Source organism: Micromys minutus (genome assembly GCF_963924665.1).
Source record: "Micromys minutus genome assembly, chromosome: 2".
Classification (NCBI taxonomy): Eukaryota; Metazoa; Chordata; class Mammalia; order Rodentia; family Muridae; genus Micromys; species Micromys minutus.
In genome coordinates, this window is record NC_137971.1 from 58,274,378 (window position 1) to 58,294,007 (window position 19,630).

General features: G+C 51.2%; 3 protein-coding genes across 4 annotated transcripts; all 3 read left to right on the forward strand.

Moving 5' to 3' along the window:
- Positions 1–3,820: 3,820 nt before the first annotated feature.
- SCT (secretin) lies at positions 3,821–4,506 on the forward strand (the record flags this gene model as incomplete). 2 transcript variants are annotated; one of them, XM_080912743.1, is made up of 4 exons in its annotated part: positions 3,821–3,897; positions 3,979–4,080; positions 4,186–4,290; positions 4,395–4,506. In XM_080912743.1, 4 exons carry the CDS (start codon positions 3,821–3,823, stop codon positions 4,504–4,506), a joined length of 396 nt encoding a protein of 131 aa, XP_080768869.1. The 2 variants fall into 2 exon arrangements, with proteins under 2 accessions (XP_080768869.1, XP_080768870.1); XM_080912744.1 differs by lacking the exon at positions 4,395–4,506 and having other exon boundaries at positions 4,193–4,241.
- A 1,411-nt stretch (positions 4,507–5,917) lies between these two features.
- On the forward strand, positions 5,918–13,559 carry CDHR5 (cadherin related family member 5; the record flags this gene model as incomplete). The annotated part of the gene is made up of 14 exons (XM_080912975.1): positions 5,918–6,011; positions 6,091–6,266; positions 8,163–8,255; positions 8,392–8,493; positions 8,599–8,709; positions 8,798–8,968; positions 9,620–9,710; positions 9,792–9,889; positions 10,006–10,206; positions 10,339–10,452; positions 10,529–10,613; positions 10,711–11,103; positions 12,647–12,807; positions 13,098–13,559. 14 exons carry the CDS (start codon positions 5,918–5,920, stop codon positions 13,557–13,559), a joined length of 2,352 nt encoding a protein of 783 aa, XP_080769101.1.
- A 3,234-nt stretch (positions 13,560–16,793) lies between these two features.
- On the forward strand, positions 16,794–19,235 carry IRF7 (interferon regulatory factor 7; the record flags this gene model as incomplete). Its single annotated transcript, XM_080912170.1, has 9 exons — positions 16,794–16,807; positions 16,891–17,053; positions 17,135–17,342; positions 17,644–17,702; positions 17,773–17,933; positions 18,076–18,188; positions 18,403–18,792; positions 18,877–18,995; positions 19,069–19,235. The coding sequence occupies 9 exons, from the start codon at positions 16,794–16,796 to the stop codon at positions 19,222–19,224; spliced, it is 1,383 nt and encodes a 460-aa protein (XP_080768296.1). The 3' UTR covers positions 19,225–19,235.
- Positions 19,236–19,630: the final 395 nt, after the last annotated feature.

The window sequence follows — 19,630 nt, forward strand, 5'->3', positions numbered from 1 at the left end:
GGCCAGCCTTGAGAGGTATCTTGTGCATATGACCTCTGCATACTGTGTAAGCACTGGGGGAAATGCATGGATGTGGAGGAGGACATAGGTGTGACCTTCCTGATATCTGGGGCACAGGTTCTGCGGTCCCAGGACTGGTGCACCTCCTATGCCTGGGCTTGGTCCCCTCTCCCCCGAGGCTTTGTAATGTTTTAAGACAAACAGGGGATAAAGGGCAGAGAGAAAGCATCCCTTTGGTTGCTGGCTTCAGGAAGGCACTGAATTGGTGATTAGGAACTGTGAGGCTTCATAAGCTCACATGAGAGATGCCCATCTTTATCTGTAGGAGAGGATGAAAGCTACATTTGGTAAGAGAATTCACTTGAACCCCTAGTTTTCTGGGATGAACACATTTTTTTAATACCTTTAAGTGACACCAGTGACTTCTGCTTCAAGGCTGTACGACCCTTGCACATTGCTGGACACTGCTGGCCAGCATGGGGTCTCTGTACCATTCAGATCATTGGCACTGACCATCCCCAGCATGACTGAACTTTCGTGTCTCTAACAATATGGCCCAGAATGTACTCTGGCTCCGTGTGGGCTGAGCCTGACATTCTCAGGCAGGACCTGCAGGAGGCTGTGGCTCAAGTCAAGACCAGACCTAGGGCCAAGGGTCTCGGCAAAGTCTTGGCAGCTCATTCATAGGAAGTCTCCCACAGGGCACTCAACACATAGCCTGTCCTGTGCACTATCAGATAAAGTCGGGGTTCTCCCTCATCCAGCAGCCAAGAATATGCTTCACAAACTTGTCCACAGACCAACTGATGGAGACAATTCCTCAACAGAGTCCCCATTCCTTCATGTATCTAGGGTTGTGTTATGCTGTCAAAAACTATGACATAGTCCAGGCTCAAACCCACATTCTTCCTGCCTCAGCTTCCCAAGATTATAGGGGTAAGCCGCCATGACCACTTTATAAAATCCATCACTAGAGGCTATCATGCAACTAGAACACATAGTTTTCGCTTTGCTCCTGGCCTCTTATGTGCATTGACAAAGTCTCTCAGGAACCATCTTTCTTGTTTGTTTGGGACAGGCTCACTTTTTGTAGCCCTAGCTGGCCTGAAATTCTCTATATAAACCAGGCTGGCTTCAAATTCATGGAGATCCTCATGTTTCTCCCATCTAAGTTCTGGAATTAGAAGCAATGACACCAGTTCTCAGTCTTTCTTTCTTTTTGTATATATGTGAGTGCACTGTCACTGTCCTCAGACACACCAGAAGAGAGCATCTGATCCCATCACAGATGGTTGTGAGCCACCATGTAGTTCCTGGGAATTGAACTCAGGACCACTGGAAGAGCAGTCAGTGGGTCAGTGCTCCTAACCGCTGAGTCATCTCTCTAGCCCCCTCAGAGTCTTTCTTAAGCCCTTTCCAAACACAGCCTCAACCAGCTATGCCATCCTCCTCTGACCTCAGTATACAATGGCTGCTGCAGGGCAGTAGCCACTGCCCTAGTTCTTGCCCCTGTCTTGACCATCATTTTTCTGATGAGGCCCTGTGCACATCAGGATGCCTGGCTGGCATAGGACTGCCTCCTGCCTACCACCGTTCTTGTAGGTCACTGCTCACTAACCACCTGTCTTCTCCCCTCTGATTATTTACTCAGGGATCTGGTTTTAGTGTCACTTCTATGGTTCCATTGGTCAGAGTTGACATATGTCCCCCTTACCCCCGCCCCTGTGGCCCTGAGCATTGAACCTGGGCCTCATGCATGCTAGGCAAACAACTCTACCACTGAGCTTTGCCTGTGGCTCTAACACACACACACACACACACACACACACACACGCACACACATGCATGCACACATGCGCACACACATTTTATAGCAGCTGAACTTGGAAACAACACAAATGTCCTTCACTGGGTGAATGGATAAACACAAGTGGTCCATGCAAACAGTGGAACATCACTAAGCCCTAGAAAGAGCCGAGCTACTGAGCCATGAAAAGAGTCAAAGCAGATGTAAATGATTATTGCCAAATGAAAGAAGCCAGTGTGGGGCTGGCAAGGTGGCTCAGTGGGTAATGACCCTTGCTGCCAAACCTGCCCACCTGAGTTTGATCCCTGGAACCCACAAGGAAGAAAACCAAGCCCTACAGGCTGCCTCTGGCTTCTATGCACCCACCCACTCACCTACCCAAGAACACACAGGTAAATGTAATTCCTGCAACGTAGAAGCCATTGTGAATGCAAGCCGTGCTTCCAATGCTGACACTGGAAAAGACAACACTGACATATGTGTGAAGAGATCGGGGTCTGTGGGGCCAAAGGAATAAGGTTCCACAGGGACCGCTCAGGGCTGTGACACTATTGTGTTTGATAAGACGGAACTGGATCCGTGCTGGTCTACACTGCCCAAACCAATAGAATGACAATCCCAAAGTGGCCCCTGGTGACAACTGCAGGACTTTGTGACACTGCTGGGTTGATGTTGGTGCAGGCCGTTGATTCCAGCTCCTGGGAGGCAGACACGGGTGGCTCTCTGTGAGTTCAAGAACTCTGCGAGTTCTGCTCTTCAGAGTGAGTTCCAGGACAGTGAGAAGAAAAAAAAAAAAAAAAAGAGTTTTCTAGGGCACGTGTGAGGGGGATAAGGGAACTGACTCCCATGCTTTCAGTTCCGTTTTCCTGTAAACCGAAAAGGGCTCTAAAACATCTTCTGTTTTTAAAGCGTCCTGTAGAGGGTTAGGAATGGGAGCTCATCAGACTCACACAGAATGTTAGCATAGCAGCGTGAAGCCGCACGTGCCATTCCCAGCAGCACATAAAACATGTCGGCACACTCCTGTAATACAGTACCCCAGAGGTATCGGCAGGGAGATCTGAAGTTCAAGGTTACCCTTATGGAACAAATTCGAGGCCAGCCTGGGGTACATGAGATCTTGTCTCAAAAATGCAAAGCAAAGAACTCCTGAGCTTAAAACTTAACCTCTCCCCAGAAAGCGGAAGCAGAGCTGTTCTTGGTGGCTTGGGCCTGCAATCTCAGTTTTTAAGAGGGTAGGCAAGAAAGTTGTTGAGAGTTCCAGGCCAGCTTGGGCTATAGTAAGATCAAAGGCAGCCTGAGCTAAATACTCTCATCTCCAAAAACAAAACAACAAAACTCAAAATAAACCATTCGCAATAACTAAAACCATGTGATTTTTATCCAAGAGCTAGCTCCGGACTAACAGTTTGCTGGGTTTGCAATTCGATTTTAAGAATTATCTTTTGAGTTTGGGTTTCGGTGCTGGGTTGAACTCGGGTCTTGGCGCATGCTAGATGAGTGTTCTGTCACTAAGGTCAGGGACTCCAGGTATGAAGGTGTTCTGCAGGCCTATTTCTCATCAATCCCTATCCACAGCTCCTCCTCCCCACTTTCCTACAACCCACACCCCCCTGCTTTTCTCTTGTTCTAACCCATCTCCATTTTCTGCTTCCAATATGAATAGACTGTTTTCTCGCATCCAAAAATGCAACCACAGGGCCTAAGAAGATCCCCATTTTGTTTTGGGTGCTGGGCTGCCCCTGCTTGGTAGCACTACCCCTCTACTCACTAATGCCACCCCTCCACCCGCCGCCCAGCCAGCTGAGGGGCGCCAACACGGCGGTAGGAACAGGAGTTGGCCGGACGACAGCTGGGGGGGCGGCCCTGACCTTCCTGCAATCGATGGGGTGCGGCCGGCCGCCCGGAGCCAGGGCGGTGCCGGAGCCCCCCGCCTGTGGTCCGAGCAGGTATAAAGCGGTGGCCCGGGACTCAGGCTGAAGTTGCAGCATTTATCACACCCAGAGCCCGACCATGGAGCCTCCGCTGCCCACGCTGCTGCTGCTGCTGCTACTGCTCTCAAGTTCCTTCGTGCTCCCTGCACCTCCCAGGTGAGCGGGGTCAGGAATCTGTTTCATCCCGGCCACGCCCACACCTCCGTTTCTGACTCTTCCGGCTTCACCCCTCCCCAGGACCCCAAGACACTCAGACGGGACGTTCACCAGCGAGCTCAGCCGCTTGCAGGACAGTGCCAGGCTGCAGCGCCTGCTGCAAGGTCTAGTGGGGAAGCGCAGGTGAGCCAGCACTAGGTAGAATTTTCTAGACTTGCTGGTATGGGACAGGCCTGCCACATCCCAGTACACCACTAATTCTCCTTTGGGCTTGGGGGTGGGGGGTAGCGAGCAGGACACAGAAAATGCACCAGAGAACACCTTGGCCCGGTCCAAGCCCTTAGAGGACCAGCTCTGCTTGCTGTGGTCGAACACTCAGGTCCTACAGGATTGGTGAGCACTCCACCCTCAGCTGGACTCCTAAAGTACCCTAGCCATGTGGGGGCCTGCACTCTGCTGGAGTCGCTAGTCCCCTCACCAGCTATCTCCCTCCGCAGGCTTCTGCCCAGGCTGTCCCTGGATGGGTCGCTGTCTCTCTGGCTGCCTCCTGGACCAAGGCCTGCTGTTGACCGTCCAGAGTGGAGTGAAACAACCAGGCAGCCCAGATGAGGGAAGAAGGGGAGTCTCCAGGAGCCTGGCTGGAGCAGGGATTGGTTGTCCTTGGTATCAATAAAGAAGGAATTTAGACCCTGGTCTTTTAGCTCGTGGTGTGTGGTATCTGATAAAATCGAGGCAGCCTCTGCTCTGTGAACCTGACAGGCATAGACAGATCCATCCATCCCATTAGTGGCTAGGACCACACCCAGTTGCCCTTTGAACCTGGGAAGCCAGCTAGGACATTTCTTATCTCTGGCATCAGCTGAACCCCTCATTTGTCAGCTGAATTCCCTAGAGTCCCACTCTGCCCTGTTGTCCATTAGGCAAAATTTTCAGGGATCAAGGACCCCCACCCTGGTCCAGCCATGTAGTCAGAGTAACAGCGGTGAAGAGGCTCAGGCTGGCTGATAGGGGTTGCCCTTGAGTGGGAGGATCTGAGTACGTCCTGGCTCTTGTGATCATGGCCCAGCCCTGAGGCCAGGATGGTGATGTCATCTCCTAGTAGGCAGCTGTGGGACCCCTGAAGGGTTGTGAGATGGTGCTCTGTCCTGACAGAGGCCTGGAGCCTCAGGAAGGCTTTCAGGCATCTAAAACAGCCTTGCAAAGGCCCAGAGTGGTGAGGGCTATGTAGGCCCTTTCAACAGAACACCCCCCTGACCCACCTAGGAACTTCTTCCCATCTCCGAGGAAGGAAGGAAGACAGAAGTAGGTCTAGTAGAGGCCTGGGCAGTGTTCTCACCAAGGTTCCTATCTTCCATCGGATACTGTCTCCCCAAACCCCAGCTCCTAGTTGTGACTGAAAGGTTCTATTTGCGTCCTATCACCCACCAAGGCTCTGCCAGGCCCTACCCTGGGGGCACTGCTGTGTTTCTCAGACAGCAGGAGCATGTTGGGACACACAGCCTTTCCCTTTGGGAGGGGAAGAGGAAGGCAACATAACTTAGGTCCAGGAATTTTGCTAAAGAACATTGAAGGGAAAGAGACAAGATGAGGGTCACTCTGATGTGGGCTACAGTAGACCCCAAACCAATGGCTCAGCCCACATTCCTGCTTTTTCTCCCAGCTCCCCAGATCTATGGTTCCATTCCCCAGCCCTGACTCAGCCTCCTTAGATCTATGGCCCCAGAGCCTTGCCCTGGCTTCCTACGCCTGTTCTCCACTCCTTGTTGTTCTCAAGTTTTTTATACCTCATGTGTAGTGCCTGTGGGGTGAGTCCTCAGTTAACTTCCTGGAAGACCAGGCTGAAATATGACCTCATGTCCCCTGTTTGTGCCGGCCGGCGGGAGCCCCCTTGGTAGAGGCCATCTGTAAAGGGTCATAAAATGAGGCGGTGCCTGGCAGGGGCGAAGGTCGCCAAGGCAGGAACTGTACCAGCCCTGGAACCAAGCAGGCTGGACCGTTCTTCCAGGTGACAGCTGCCAGCATGGGGGCTCCGGCCCTCCTGTGGCCTCCCCTGCTGTTGCCATTGCTCACCGTGCTGTTTGGCCAACCTCCTGGGACCTTGGTCCAGGCCCAGGGTATGTGCTGGGCAGGAGCAGGTAGGTGGGTGGCAGAGCTAGGGTGGGAGAAACTAACTTCTCATTTTCAACTTTCCAGCCTGCTCTGTGGACGAGAACGTATTTACCTTTAAGGAGAACACCATTGTTTCTAACCCACTGGTGGACATTATTGTCCCAAAAGACCAGCAGGTGACCCTGGGAGAGGAGTCCACCCCTTATGCCTTTAAGATCGTGGAAAATAAGCTGTTTCTCAACGTGACTCTAGATTATGAGGTACGGGCTGTAGGCCGGATGGAATATACCTTCATGAGGACATACATGGGCATCCACTCCCCTAACCTGGGAGAGATTCAAGGAAGGAGGAGGCTGAGGGATCTATATCTCCGTGGCAGTGAGGAGCCCTTCAGGCCCAGTAGTTGGTTGGTTGGTTGGTACTGAGGGGTAGGGCCATAAAGGAACAAAGTTGCCAAATGCCCCTACACCCAGGATCTCCCACAGATTATTTGGGCACTGGAGAGGTACCTGTTCTCCTAGCGGGACTCTCCTATCCTAGAGCAGCATAGTTCTCTGTGGCAAATGACTCAGAGAGCCCCTGGCTTCATCCTCAGGAAAACCCATTGCTGGAGGCAGTCTTGGAGTGTAAGAGAGATGGCATTTTGGTAAGTCAACCACATTACCTGACCACCCCTACCTTCTGTCAGAGTACTCCAAGACCACTCCTTCATGACCTTACCCCAGGGAGTCTGAGCATCAACTCTCCTGGCCATGCCCACACTTCTTTCAGCCTAGACTCTGCCCTGAGTTCCAGACTCAAACTCAGCTAACTTAGAGCTGTGTATTGAGTCAATGTCCTGAGACTCTAAGTCTGCCCCTCACCCCTCACCCCTCACCTGGGAGACACCTTCACCTGCCAGCCACTCAGGTCACTCCAAGGTACACTGTTGGTATCGTTGGCTATGCTTCTTCAGTTAGAGTCAGACTTACTCTTCCTACCTCTAGTCCCATGGGGCCCTTGGTCAACAGCTCTCTCCTTTCTGACCCCTTCCTGCAGATCCATTTGCTGTTCTTGCCCTTGGCCTTCCTCTATCCCTTCCCCATGCAGTGAATCCCTAAAGAGTCATAACCCCATGCAGCCTCACACAGAAACGTCCATATTTTCTTACTGAAAGCCAAAGCTAAATGGGTGGGCAAGGCTAGGGCATACAGACACTGACCTGGTGTGCAAATTCATTCTGATGCCTAACCCTTCTACTTTATACTGTCCCTCTACCCTAGCCCATACCTCTTATCCCTCAGCCTCCACCACAAGCCTTGTACTAAAGAAAACTAGAAGAAATAACTTTTAGCTTTACCATGAGCAACGCTCACACCCTGCACTCCTGCTCTGCACCATGACATGTTACCCACACACATCTTGGTCCATGTTTCTAATAAAAAATAGCAATTAAAAAAACAAAACAAAACTTCTTTTTTTAGGTATAGTTTAGTGGCAGAGTACCTGCCTCATATGACTGAAGCCCTGGGCTCCACCTGATTCAACACACAAATATACTTCACACACAGACACACAACACACACAGACACACACACAACACACAAATATACATCACACACAGACACACACAGAGACAGAGACACAGAAAGAGACAGAGAGAGACAGGGACAGAAACAGAAAGAGAGAGAGAGAGCCATGGTCTTGGTCTGTCAGAGCTGAGAAGAGCTTTCCCTCCCTGTCCTCCAGCACCTGGCTGTGTTCATGTCTCCCTGGGTCTCAGAAGGGTCTCTCATGGGATAGAGCTGTTTGATTTTAACCTGAAGGCCTTTTCTCTGCTCTCCTCTTGGAGACCTGTTTTTGAAGCTGTGAGATGCCCTTTGATATTTTGCTGGTTGTGCCCCCAGGATTGTCATTATTTTTCTTCAGCACACCCATCACCCACATGTGGCTACACTCTAAGATGTGTTTTACAGTCTGTGTTCCTCCTAGAACAGGTGTTCACAGCCCTCCTCATTATCGATGCCAGTGTCTGTGGAATGAAAGGGAAAGTGACTGAATGAATGAATGATTGAATGAATGAAGGGATGAATGGGTAAGAAGAGGAAGGAATGGATGATGGGGGTATCAGAGCATTGCTTCTCAGCCAGGGGCTGACTTTGGTGACTTTGCTGCAGGTGACACAGTTAAAGGTGTTTGTGGCTGTCCTGGATGTCAATGACAATAAACCAATATTTCCCTTTGAAACCAAGCATTATAATATATCGGAGGTGAGTCCCATCTGAACTGGTGCCCTCTGAGTATGGAGAAGGCAGAGACACAGGGGAGTCTGGGGGACAACATCAGGAAGATCCACATACAGAGGCCACAGAATGGATGGACCAACCTCCTCCTCTCCATCCCCAGGACACCAAAGTGAATACAACTGTCATCCCTGAGACACAGCTGAAGGCTACAGATGCTGACAAAGACGACATCCTCTTCTACACTCTGCAGGAAGTGACTCCCGTCAGTGCTTCCCTACCCCCACTCATTACTGACAGTCCCACTCTCTGATGCCTCCAGGCCTCAGTTCCTCCTCCTTCCAGAATCCCACCTCCTTCTCCTCTACAGAATGCCAGCAAGTTCTTTTCCCTGGTGGGCGTAAACTACCCTGCTCTGAAGTTGGACCAGACCCTGGATTTCTACAAGAATCAGAACATGACCTTAAGGCTGCTGGCACGGGTAAGCAGATCCCATCTTCCTGAGTCCTGAATGTTCTAGGTCCTGTACAAGCTGGGCCTGACCTATCAGGGGCTGGCTGTTATTACAGGATACTTGGGAGGACAATGCAAATGACAGCCACACGGCCACTGCCACCCTGGTCTTGGACGTGCTGCCAGCTGACCTACGGACCCCTTGGTTCCTGCCATGCTCCTTTACAGATGGCTACTTCTGCATCCAGGCCCAGTACCATGTGGTTGTCCCCACGGGACACAAACTGGTAATGGGGAGTAAGGAGGCCCAGGGTCAGACTTGAATCTAGAGCTAAGTCAGAACAACGTTCAGGGTAGGGTTCCAGCAATAGTCTTGTACTCCTGGAGAGGCTTGCAGACAATTCTGTGATTTGTGAAAGAAATGAGAAGGAGTAATCAATCAATCATCAGTCAATCATTAACTATCCTTCCCAGCCAGGGTGGGGGTGGGGCATAGAGACAAAAATCAGTGAGGAGTGTGGATCCTGTGATGTCAGCTGGGATGTGAGGACTTCAGGGTCTGGGAGGATGCTAGTAAGGGACTGCTAATAAGTCCTTGCCCAGCTGACTGTCCCCTCTGAGGTCAAGTATCCCACTGGGCAGGTGGAGCTCAGCAAGGCCACCACAGTCTCCACTGTTCAGGGAGGCATACACGGAGTCTGCTAGTCTTCCTTCATAAATTCTTGTTGCCACTGAGTCCTGCTGTGGCTGCAGCTCTGTCCCAAGCAGGCACTGCCCCTCCCTTCAGGCTCCAATTCAAGTTTCAGGTCTTGAGGGACAACAAGGCTGGAAAGATGGCTCAACCATTAAAGGCTAGGATCACAACCAAAATTATAATCGGGACAACAAGAGAGTAAGAACTGGGGCTCTTAAACCTCAAGATGTCCCTATCCCTACAGCTATCCCCCCTCACCTTGAGTCCTGGTCCCATCTATGCCGTGGATGGAGATCAGGCCATTAACCAGCGTATCATCTACAGCATTGTGAAGGGTAAGTGACAGGTTAGCCCCACAGCACCTGGACCCCACAACAGAGAGACCAGACACCAAACTCCACCCCGAATTCTCCCAGGAAACACGGATGACACATTTATCATCAACAAAGAAAATGGCAACCTCACGATGGCCAAAAGTATTCCCAGCCCCATGGTCTTCATCCTGCTGGTCAGGGTGGGTACCAGTACTGGATAATGGATTGGGTCTCCTGTATCCCAGCTGTGTCCCCAGCTGTAGCCCCAGCTCCATCAAATCCCAATACCTGCTTCTGTTTTGCCCTGACTCCTCAGGCTGATCAAGCTGACATGGCTCGGTACTCAGTGACCCAGGTCATTGTGGAGGCTCGCAATGCCACAGATAGCCCACTCTGGTTCTCTCAGAGCCTGTACTATGGCACAGTGGTACTGGGTTCTGAGGCTGGTACAGCAGTGAAGGACAAGGCCTTCCCTTCAGAGATCCTGCAGATCCAGGCTCAGTACCCAGGTTTCCCGGTATGCAGTCCCTTCCTGTTCACCTATGACCCCTATAAGTATGCCTGGACCCTCTGGCCTCCTCTCTCTGTGTAGCCTGCTTGGGACGGACAGTACAGCATCAGGCCCAGGTCTCACTGTAGTCTCATCTAGGATCTCAACTCAGCTGTCACATACCAAGTGACCAACTCCTCAGAATTCATGATGAGTAAGGATATCATACTGACCACGGTGCCTATGGAGAAAGAAAGAACCATCCATGTAGAGGTGAAGTGGGGACAAGGGGACCAAAGGTGTGGGGTGAAGAGGGACCCAAGAGGAACAAGTTTCCTTTCTGACCCAGGTAGAAGCTAGCAATACCATGACTAAGGACACAGCCACTGCAGTTGTTGAGATCCAGGTATTAAAGCAGGAGCCACCCTCCACAGGTGAGTCCCCCAGACCCCCAAGCAGGGTGGCTCCTCCTCTGGGACAGGCATATCTAAGGGCAGAGGCAAACCCAAGTTCTGTACATGCCACCACCAGAGTCCCCCATACCCCCAGAAGCTGGAGGAACAACTGGGCCTTCAAGTAACACCACTTTGGAAGCCCCCTCGACCTCTGGGACCTCTCAAGAACCTGCCACAACCAGCTCTGGGGGAAGTGCTGGCCCATTCCCACCTGCAGGCACAACTCTAAGCCCACCCACCTCTGCTTCATCCGTACCTGGGGGGGTTCCTACTCTTGGAATCAGCACCTCTTCCCAGCCAGCCACTCCTGGTGGCAGCTCAACACAGACCCCCAAGCCAGGAACTTCTCAGCCAATGGTCCCCATTCCAGGGACCAGCACCTCTTCTCAGCCAGCCACACCTAGTGGCAGCTCAACACAGACCCCCAAGCCAGGAACCTCTCAGCCGACAGCCACTGGGCCCATCTCAGGTAGTCCAACACATTGTCCTGGAATCACTGTCACCCTTAACTCAGACAGGAGTTTTAGGATGAGCTCTAGAAAAGGGTCCACCCAGGCTAGCTTGGCCTGGCCACACTGACCATGGACTCTGTATCTAGCTCTAGACAGACGAACCCAAGAGGTCATAATGGGAGTGAACTGAAGAAGGAATAGGAATACAGAAGCAGATTTTGGAGCCAGTGAGTCCCATAATTCCCAGGACAATCTGTATTTAGGATCTTGGGTTAGGTGTGAGCACTACTCCAATGAGTAGAGAGACACAAGATATAAATGAATATGTTACAGCTTTCAGAGTGTGCTAACAAATCCCTTTAATCCCAGCAACAGGGAGGTAGTGAAAGGCAGATCTATGTGAGTCCAGGTCACTCGGGTCCAGCCTGGTCTATGTAGGAATTTCAGTTCAGCCACAGCTACAGAGAGAAAGAGAATGTGTCTAAAAAAATTATGACTGGATGTAGTGATACATGCATGTAATACTAGAGACAGGCAGGAGGACCACTTAAGCTTAGGAATTCAGAGCTAGCCTGGGCAACATACTGAGGTAATGCTGCTAAAACAAAAATAGGAATTCAGAGCTAGCCTGGGCAACATACTGAGGTAATGCTGCTAAAACAAAAACAAAAATCAAAAACAACCAGGGCTGGAGAGATGATATACTTAGTAAAGTATTTACCTTCCAAGCATGAGGACCTGAATTTGGTCCCCAGAACCCACCTTAAACAGCTGAGCATGGCGATGTGCCCTTACAACCTCAGTGTCAGAGACAGGAAACCTTGGGGACCACTGGCCAGATAGTTTAGCCAGCTACAAGGCCAGCTGCAGGCCAATGGGAGACCCTGACTTACAAAGTAAGAGGGGGACTGGCAAGATGGCTCAGCATCTTGCCTGAAAACCTGAGTTAGTTTCCTGGGTCCTACACATGTAGAAAACTGACTTGTGCAAGTTTTCCTCTAACCACAACATGTTACAACCATGACATGCAACACCAATACAAATTCATACACTACATCACACACACACACACACACACACATGAGGCTCCCACTGAAAGGTCTTTGTACTGGTCACTAAGCTGTCCCCACTAAATCTTTGAGTGTACATGGTCACACGGGGCCAGGCATGGATAACTAGCCTATTAGAATGATCATCAGAGGCAGCTCTACATGGTCAACTTCCACAAGTGTCACTGAGCCCTGCTCTGGTCTAAGTACAACATATATACAAAATTACAGTTGAAGCCACATAAGACAAAGTCACTACAACTATTCACAGCGTGCCCTCAAAGGCCATCCTGGTAAATCAGAGGCTGGTAGTCACATTACCAGGGGCCGTGGAATCCCCAGGCAGGCTCCCTGGCAGAGTTAGTAGCATCCAGTCTCAGAACCTGAACTCTAGATGGTGGGCCAGGAGAAGCCTGTCTTGTTTTTATGGTACCTCAGTTTGGCCCAGGTTGGGAAGGGAAGTTCTTGGGAGTGTTCCAATAGTAAGTGGCCATGATCTCTTGGACACCAGGAGAAGGCGTGCTGGGTAATGGCCAGAGATTTTCCACGGTGGACATGGCCGTGTTGGGAGGGGTGCTAGGTGCACTGCTGTTGCTGGCCCTCATCTGCTTGGTCGTCCTCATCCATAAGCACTACCGACATCGGTTCACTTGCTGCTCTGGCAAGGCTTCGGTAAGGGGCTCTGGTTGGGTACTGGGCTAGGTAATGTGAAATCGGACTAACTCAGGGCGGAGAAGTAACAAAAAAGGAGCATGGGTGCGTTGGAACAGCTGGGAAAACAGGACTTTACAAGGGACAGAAACAGAGGTAGGCTACAATGGGTGTTCTGACACCAAGTGGTGGAGGTGGGGGGGGGGTGTCAAGGGAAGAGTGGGAGCCAAGCGGTGGGTGGGAGGAGGGTTTAGAAGGCACTTGCGGGAGTCATTATTACTGCTGCTAATGCCTTTGCCCTTACTTCTTAGGAGCCACTGCCGAGTGGCTATGACAACCTGACCTTCCTCCCAGACCACAAGGGCAAGTGGTCGCCCACCTCCAACCGGAAGCCAGAGCCGGTCCCTGAGCCTACCCAGCCGCCCCTCCAGCCTCCTAGCCCCATGTCCTCCAGTCCCACGCCCCCCAGCTCCCCACCTCCTAGCCCTCAGCCCAAAGCTTCTGGGTCTCCCAAGACAGTCCAGGCTGGGGACAGTCCTTCAGCCGTGAGGTCTATCCTGACTAAGGAGCGGCGACCGGAGGGGGAAGGCGGCTACAAGGCCGTGTGGTTCGGCAAGGACATCGGGGCTGAGGCTGACGTGGTGGTTCTCAACGAGCCCTCCGCCGACGTGGACAGCGCCAGTGCCTCGGAAAGTGAGGGTAGCGATGATGATGACCCTGAGCAGAAGAAGACTCTCCACCTTGGCACAGATGAAGTAAACATTTACGTCTAGCTCAACAGCCTGAACCTCCACCCAAAGCCACACCCCTTTCCTCCTAATAAAAGTAGTACTTTCGAATTCCGGAGTCTTAAGGCGGGTGTGCGGGAACAAATGCCCTGGGTGTGAGCAGCCAGCTGCGGGCTTCCGGGTGGCTAGCGGCTGGAAAGTTCCCACTGTAGCCAAGGGGAAAGAGGGAGGTTCTCGCTAGACATTTCAAGCTCCTTGCCCAAGATGGACAGTTTCACATGAGGGAGGGGAAGGAGCCAGAACCGTCCACTCCACATGCACATTCATTTAGGAAAGGTGGTCTTTGGAACCTTCCTGAGTCCATTTCAAAGGTCTGGCCGGAATGGAGCAGTGGCTCACATTAATCCCAGCACTTGGGAAGCAGAGATAGGCAGATCTCTGTGAGTCTGAGGTTAACCTGGTCTCCATAGTGAGTTTCAGGGAAGGCAAAGCTATGTGGAGAACCTTTCTGAGGAAAAAGAAGGAAAGAAGGAAAGAAGGAGGAGGAGAAGGAGGAGGAGGAGGAGGAAGGCTGCTTTGACAATGAACAGGGCACTCTGCCCCACACAGAAGGTTTGGGCACGAGAAATAGGGACCTAAAGGTCATGTCAGTGAGTGTGTGGGGGGGGAACCAGGGCTATGGAAGTTACACCCAGCACTGCTTCCTAGGTGTGCACACTACAATCTGGGCTTCTGCCTGAACAGCAGTCGTGGCAAATTTTCTAATGAAAACTGACCCCATATTTCTTTCAAAAGATTTTTATTTCCTTCCAGTATTTGAATAATTTTAAATTTGTAGTTTTATGCATTTATATAATGTATCTTTTGGCTTTTATTTCCGCTGGTGATTTTTTTCTTTTCTTTCTTTTACTTTACATATATGAGTACACTGTTGCTGTCTTCAGACACACCAGAAGAGGGCATCAGATCTTATTACAGATGGTTGTGAGCCACCATGTGGTTGCTGTGAATTGAGCTCAGAACCTCTGGAAGAGCAGCCAGTGCTCTTAACCGCTGAGCCATCTCTCCTACCCTCAACTGGTGATTTTCATGCCACAGTCTTCAATGTCATTTTCTTTCCCCCTTGTTGGAACCCTTCTCAGCAAGTCTCCTTCCTACTTTCACATCTTCTCAGTTAATCTCACTATCCCTCTGAGTTTAACTAGTTTCTATTTAACATTTTTTGTTTTGGTGGTTTTTTAAAAATTACTTTTATTTTATGTATATCAGTGTATGATCATATGCATATCTGTGTAGAGTGTCAAATTTTGGAGTTAGAGTTGTGAGTTCCCATTCGGGTGCTGAGATTTTGAAATCCAGTCTGCTAGGAAGAGCAGTCAGTGCCCCTAACCACTGAACTATTTCTTAGTTTCAAACTTCTTGACCCAGCTGAAACAAGGACAATTGATCACTGAATAAATGACACCCCCTTCCCTAAAGGCAAATTGCTAGTGAGGGAGGGGCACTGGGCCCCTCCCACGCCCTTGATGAAGTGGTGGTCGAGTTCGGTGAGTTACAGGTGGAGTGCCTATGTCTTGCTCGGAGACATGTTCTGCTGTGCATCTCCATCCTTGGGCAGCCTTTGAACCCCACTTGGGAGATGGTCCCTGAACCTTGGAGGAGACAGAGCTGGCTCCAGCATCCCTCATTCTTTGCTGCTGGGCCAGTTACAGGATCCAACCCACTGCAATAAGAAGCTTCTCTAACATAGGATGGATACAACCTAGACTGTGGCCATGTATGTTCGTGTGTGTGTGTGTGTGTGTGTGTGTGTGTGTGTGTGAGAGAGAGAGAGAGAGAGAGAGAGAGAGAGAGAGAGAAAGAGAATTTATTTATTTATTTATTTATTTATTTTGTGTATGATTGCTCTATCTGCATGCACACCCAGAAGAAGACATCAGATCCCATTAGAGATGATTGTGAGTCACTGTATGGTTGCTGGGAATTGAACTGAGGACTTCAGGAAGAACAGCCAGGGCTCTTAACTGCTGAACCATCTCTTCAGTTCCAAGGGTCTTATTCTATAAAGCAAGCTGCCCCCAATCCTTTTGTGTCAATCTCTCCCCAGATGGTATATTCTTAACATTCTCAGTGTTAAGCCAAATTGTACCATAGCCTCTCTTTAAACTGTACTTCCTAATGCTTTTCTGCGAGCTAAACAAAACAACCAGTCCTACTATACTCTCCTGAGGAGGTACAAGGAAAGACCTTTCCCACACTCACATCAGGGGCTGATAAACCTCCACCTGCCACTCTTACTGTCCTCCAAGACTTGGCCGTTCTGTACAAAGCAGTCAGCCTCTCTCATTGAGTCTACAAAGGGCCTGGGAGAGTAAGTGGACAGCAGAGTGCTTCAGACTTGTGACACCCCAGTGGCGGCTGGAGCCCTTAGGCCACGCCCTGCCACACTCCGCCCCGCCCCTGACCGAAAACTATAAAAGCACTGACCACCTCCTTTTTACTGATAAAACCGTCCCGGCGGCTCCGGTACCAGGTATGTGGGACCCTTGGGCCACTTGGGGAGGGAGGTAAACTAGTGCCACAGGGGACATTCTTGTTCCCCTCCACAGAGTACTGAGTGATCGGGGAAGGACAGTGAAGAGAGGCTCAGGGGAAACGCGAGGGCAGACGCGCTGGCAGGATTTGCAATTGGATATGCAGGGGTTGGAAGTCTGAGTAATGGTCGGGTGGAGGTCGAGCACTGCACCCGCAGGAAGAGACCGTGGGAAGCCGGCAGCTACTATGCGCTGTTTAGTCTGTTTAGGTTTCATTTTCCCCGAGATGCAGTTTCGATTTACTCGCTTGGGCCCGCCCCTTTTGCTCTTCGTCTCTTTGCAGGGTCCAGCCTGTGACAGCCCATCCAGGCACGGACGCTGGATCAACACCTGTGACATCACGTGTGCGCTCCCGCTACATCTGTAGTCACATCTACAGCCACCTTGTCCAAAGAATCTACACTTTAGTTCAGATACCTAGGTGGCTACAAGTTCTCAAACCTCATCTGTGACCCTCAACACCCTAATACCTGGGTCACACTTGTGAAACTTCAATTCCCATCTGTGACCAACACTTGTAACGTTTAAAACACACTTACGAAACTTGGTTATACTATCTGTGGTTATAACCTAAAACCATAGACACCCAAGGGACTCCGATTTGTAATAACTGACTACCAGTGACTACAAGTCATCACAGGATCACCTACTTTGATTCTCCCAGACTGCCCGTGTAGAAGGAGCAATGGCCGAAGTGAGGTGAGAACATGCCTACCCTGGTTTTATTGGGTCCTGCATGCCTTGCATCAGCTCTAACCCTAGCGTGGCTGCGCTGCCTGCAGGGGGGCTCAGCGAGTGCTGTTCGGAGACTGGCTATTGGGTGAGGTCAGTGGCGGCCAGTACGAGGGGCTGAGGTGGCTGAACGAGGCTCACACAGTCTTCCGTGTGCCCTGGAAGCATTTCGGCCGTAGGGATCTGGATGAAGCAGATGCACGGATCTTCAAGGTGGTACCCAGTCCTGCCCTCTTTACAATCTGCCAGAACTCCTGGGGAATCCAGCCTCAACCCATGCTCTCTCTTCTTCAGGCCTGGGCTGTGGCGCGAGGGAGGTGGCCACCTAGTGGAGTTAACTTACCACCCCCAGAGGCTGAGGCTGCTGAGCGAAGAGGCTGGAAGACCAACTTCAGATGTGCACTCCGCAGCACAGGGCGCTTTATCTTGCGTCAAGACAATTCAGGAGACCCTGTTGATCCACACAAAGTGTATGAACTTAGCCTGGAGCTTGGATCTACTGGTGAGGAGTGTCACAAGTAGGGATGGGCCTGGGAGGTACATGGCCTCTGTTTTGGTGGCTTCAATGGTTTGATTTGTGGTTTTTGAAATTAGTTGTAGATTCAGTTCCTCTCCTTCCAAGGTGTGTGTGGGGCGGTGGGAGCAGGCATACTTCCTCCTAAGTCAGAGCCTTGGGCTGAGTGAGGTACTTGGTGGTTTGGGAACAGAGGGTATGAGGAAGAGAGAACTTTTGGAACTGCTCAGGCATCATAACCAAGTTGCACATCAGCCTCAGATACAAATCTCCCCTCCCTCTCCTTCAGTAGGCCCAGCCATGGAAAGTAGGGAAGAAGTGACCCTCAGCAATTCCCTACCCACACAGGTACAGTCTGGTTCACTTTTTCTAGGTGTGGGAAATTGGCAGCTGCCTACCACTATGCTTTCTCTTACAGGATGTGTCCCTAGGATCATTCCTGGCAGGAGGAAATGCTGGGCTTCAAATCCCAAATCCTCTGCTTTCTGGTGATGCTGGGGACCTCTTGCTTCAGGTTCTACGATACAGCAACCTACTGGACTCTGAGTCTGGGGCAGAATCAGTCCCACCACAGGAACTGTTACAGAGCCGGGACCAAGCTAGAGAACCCCCATCTGCCCAAGGTTGTATGAGAGGGAAGACAACAGAGCCCTTGCTGGGGGGAGAAGGAAAGGATGCTAAAATGACAGGGGTGGAAAGCTGGGGTAAGATGGACAGGCAGCTCCAACTTGTCCTCAGGCCAGGAGCAAGAACATGTTTCTGAGGAGCCCTATGCGGCATGGCAGGTGGAAGCTGTCCCCAGCCCCAGGCTTCAACACCCAGCTCTAATGACTGGTGAGGACCCCCGAGACCTGTTAGTGTGGGCTAGTGCTGAGGTACCAGTACAGCTCTTTCCCACTACACGCCTAGACTCCCAGGCAGAGTACTGCTCCATTGACCCCCTCATACCTGTACCTCAGGGGGGAGGTGAATAGGGCCATGGCAGGGGGTGTGGGACAAAATGCTCCACCCATACCCATCACTCACAGCTTGGTTTATCTATATACAGAGTGCAACCTTGGGCACCTAGATGTGACCATCATGTACAAGGGCCGTACAGTGCTACAGGAAATGGTGGGGCACCCCAGATGTGTGTTCCTGTATAGCCCCATGGGCTCAGCAGTAAGAACTTCAGAGCCCCAGTCGGTGATTTTCCCCAGCCCTGCTGAGCTCCCAGATCAGAGGCAGCTGCAGTACACAGAGACTCTTCTACAGCATGTGTCTCCAGGCCTTCAGCTGGAGCTTCAGGGACCATCACTGTGGGCTCTGCGTATGGGCAAGTGCAAGGTGTACTGGGAGGTGGGCAGCCCTATGGGCTCCACCAACCCCTCTACCCCAGCCCAGTTGCTGGAGCGCAACTGCCGTACCCCCATCTTTGACTTCAGCACTTTCTTCAGAGGTCAGTGAGGTGTCTGTCTGAGGTGATGTCCTTTGCGGCCTAGAGCCTTTCTTAACCTGCTCACCAGAGCTATCTCCTTAACAGAATTGGAGGAATTCCGGGCCCGGAGGCGGCAAGGATCACCTCACTACACCATCTACCTGGGTTTTGGGCAAGACTTGTCAGCAGGGAGGCCCAAGGAGAAGAGCCTGATCCTGGTGAAGGTAGAGCCTGGGTTGGCCAAGTAAAGATGTGTGGGCTGCTGGCTAAGAGCCTTAACAGATGTACTTTCCACAGCTGGAGCCATGGCTATGCAAGGTACACCTGGAAGGAGTGCAGCGTGAGGGCGCATCCTCCCTGGACAGCAGCAGTCTTGGTCTGTGCTTGTCTAACACCAACAGTCTCTACGACGACATCGAACACTTCCTCATGGACCTGGGTCAGTGGGCTTGATTCAGAACCACAATTCCCAATAGAGCATTCAGAATCAGTGTTGCCCTGGGTCAGGTTTACTCCCTGGCTATATGTTCTCTTTAGTGGACCTCGAGAAGTCCCTTGAAAGAAGGTGACCTACACTCCCTACACATTAGGCCTCCTTTGTAGCACTCATCTTCGTAATAAAGAATTGGTCGTGTTACCACACCTCTTATTGGGTACAAACGCTCTAAAGAATCGGAAGCACGAGAATGAAGCCAGGTGTACTTGGGAAGGTGGGACGTGTGTGTGCCTAAGTCTCTGAGGCCCACAGCACTGTATCCTATCTCCTGACAGGAGCACAAAGCAACTAGAGTAAGAATTGCTACAGCAGAAACCGTGACTGCTGACAGCTGACGGTGGCGGATACACAAGCTTCTCACTG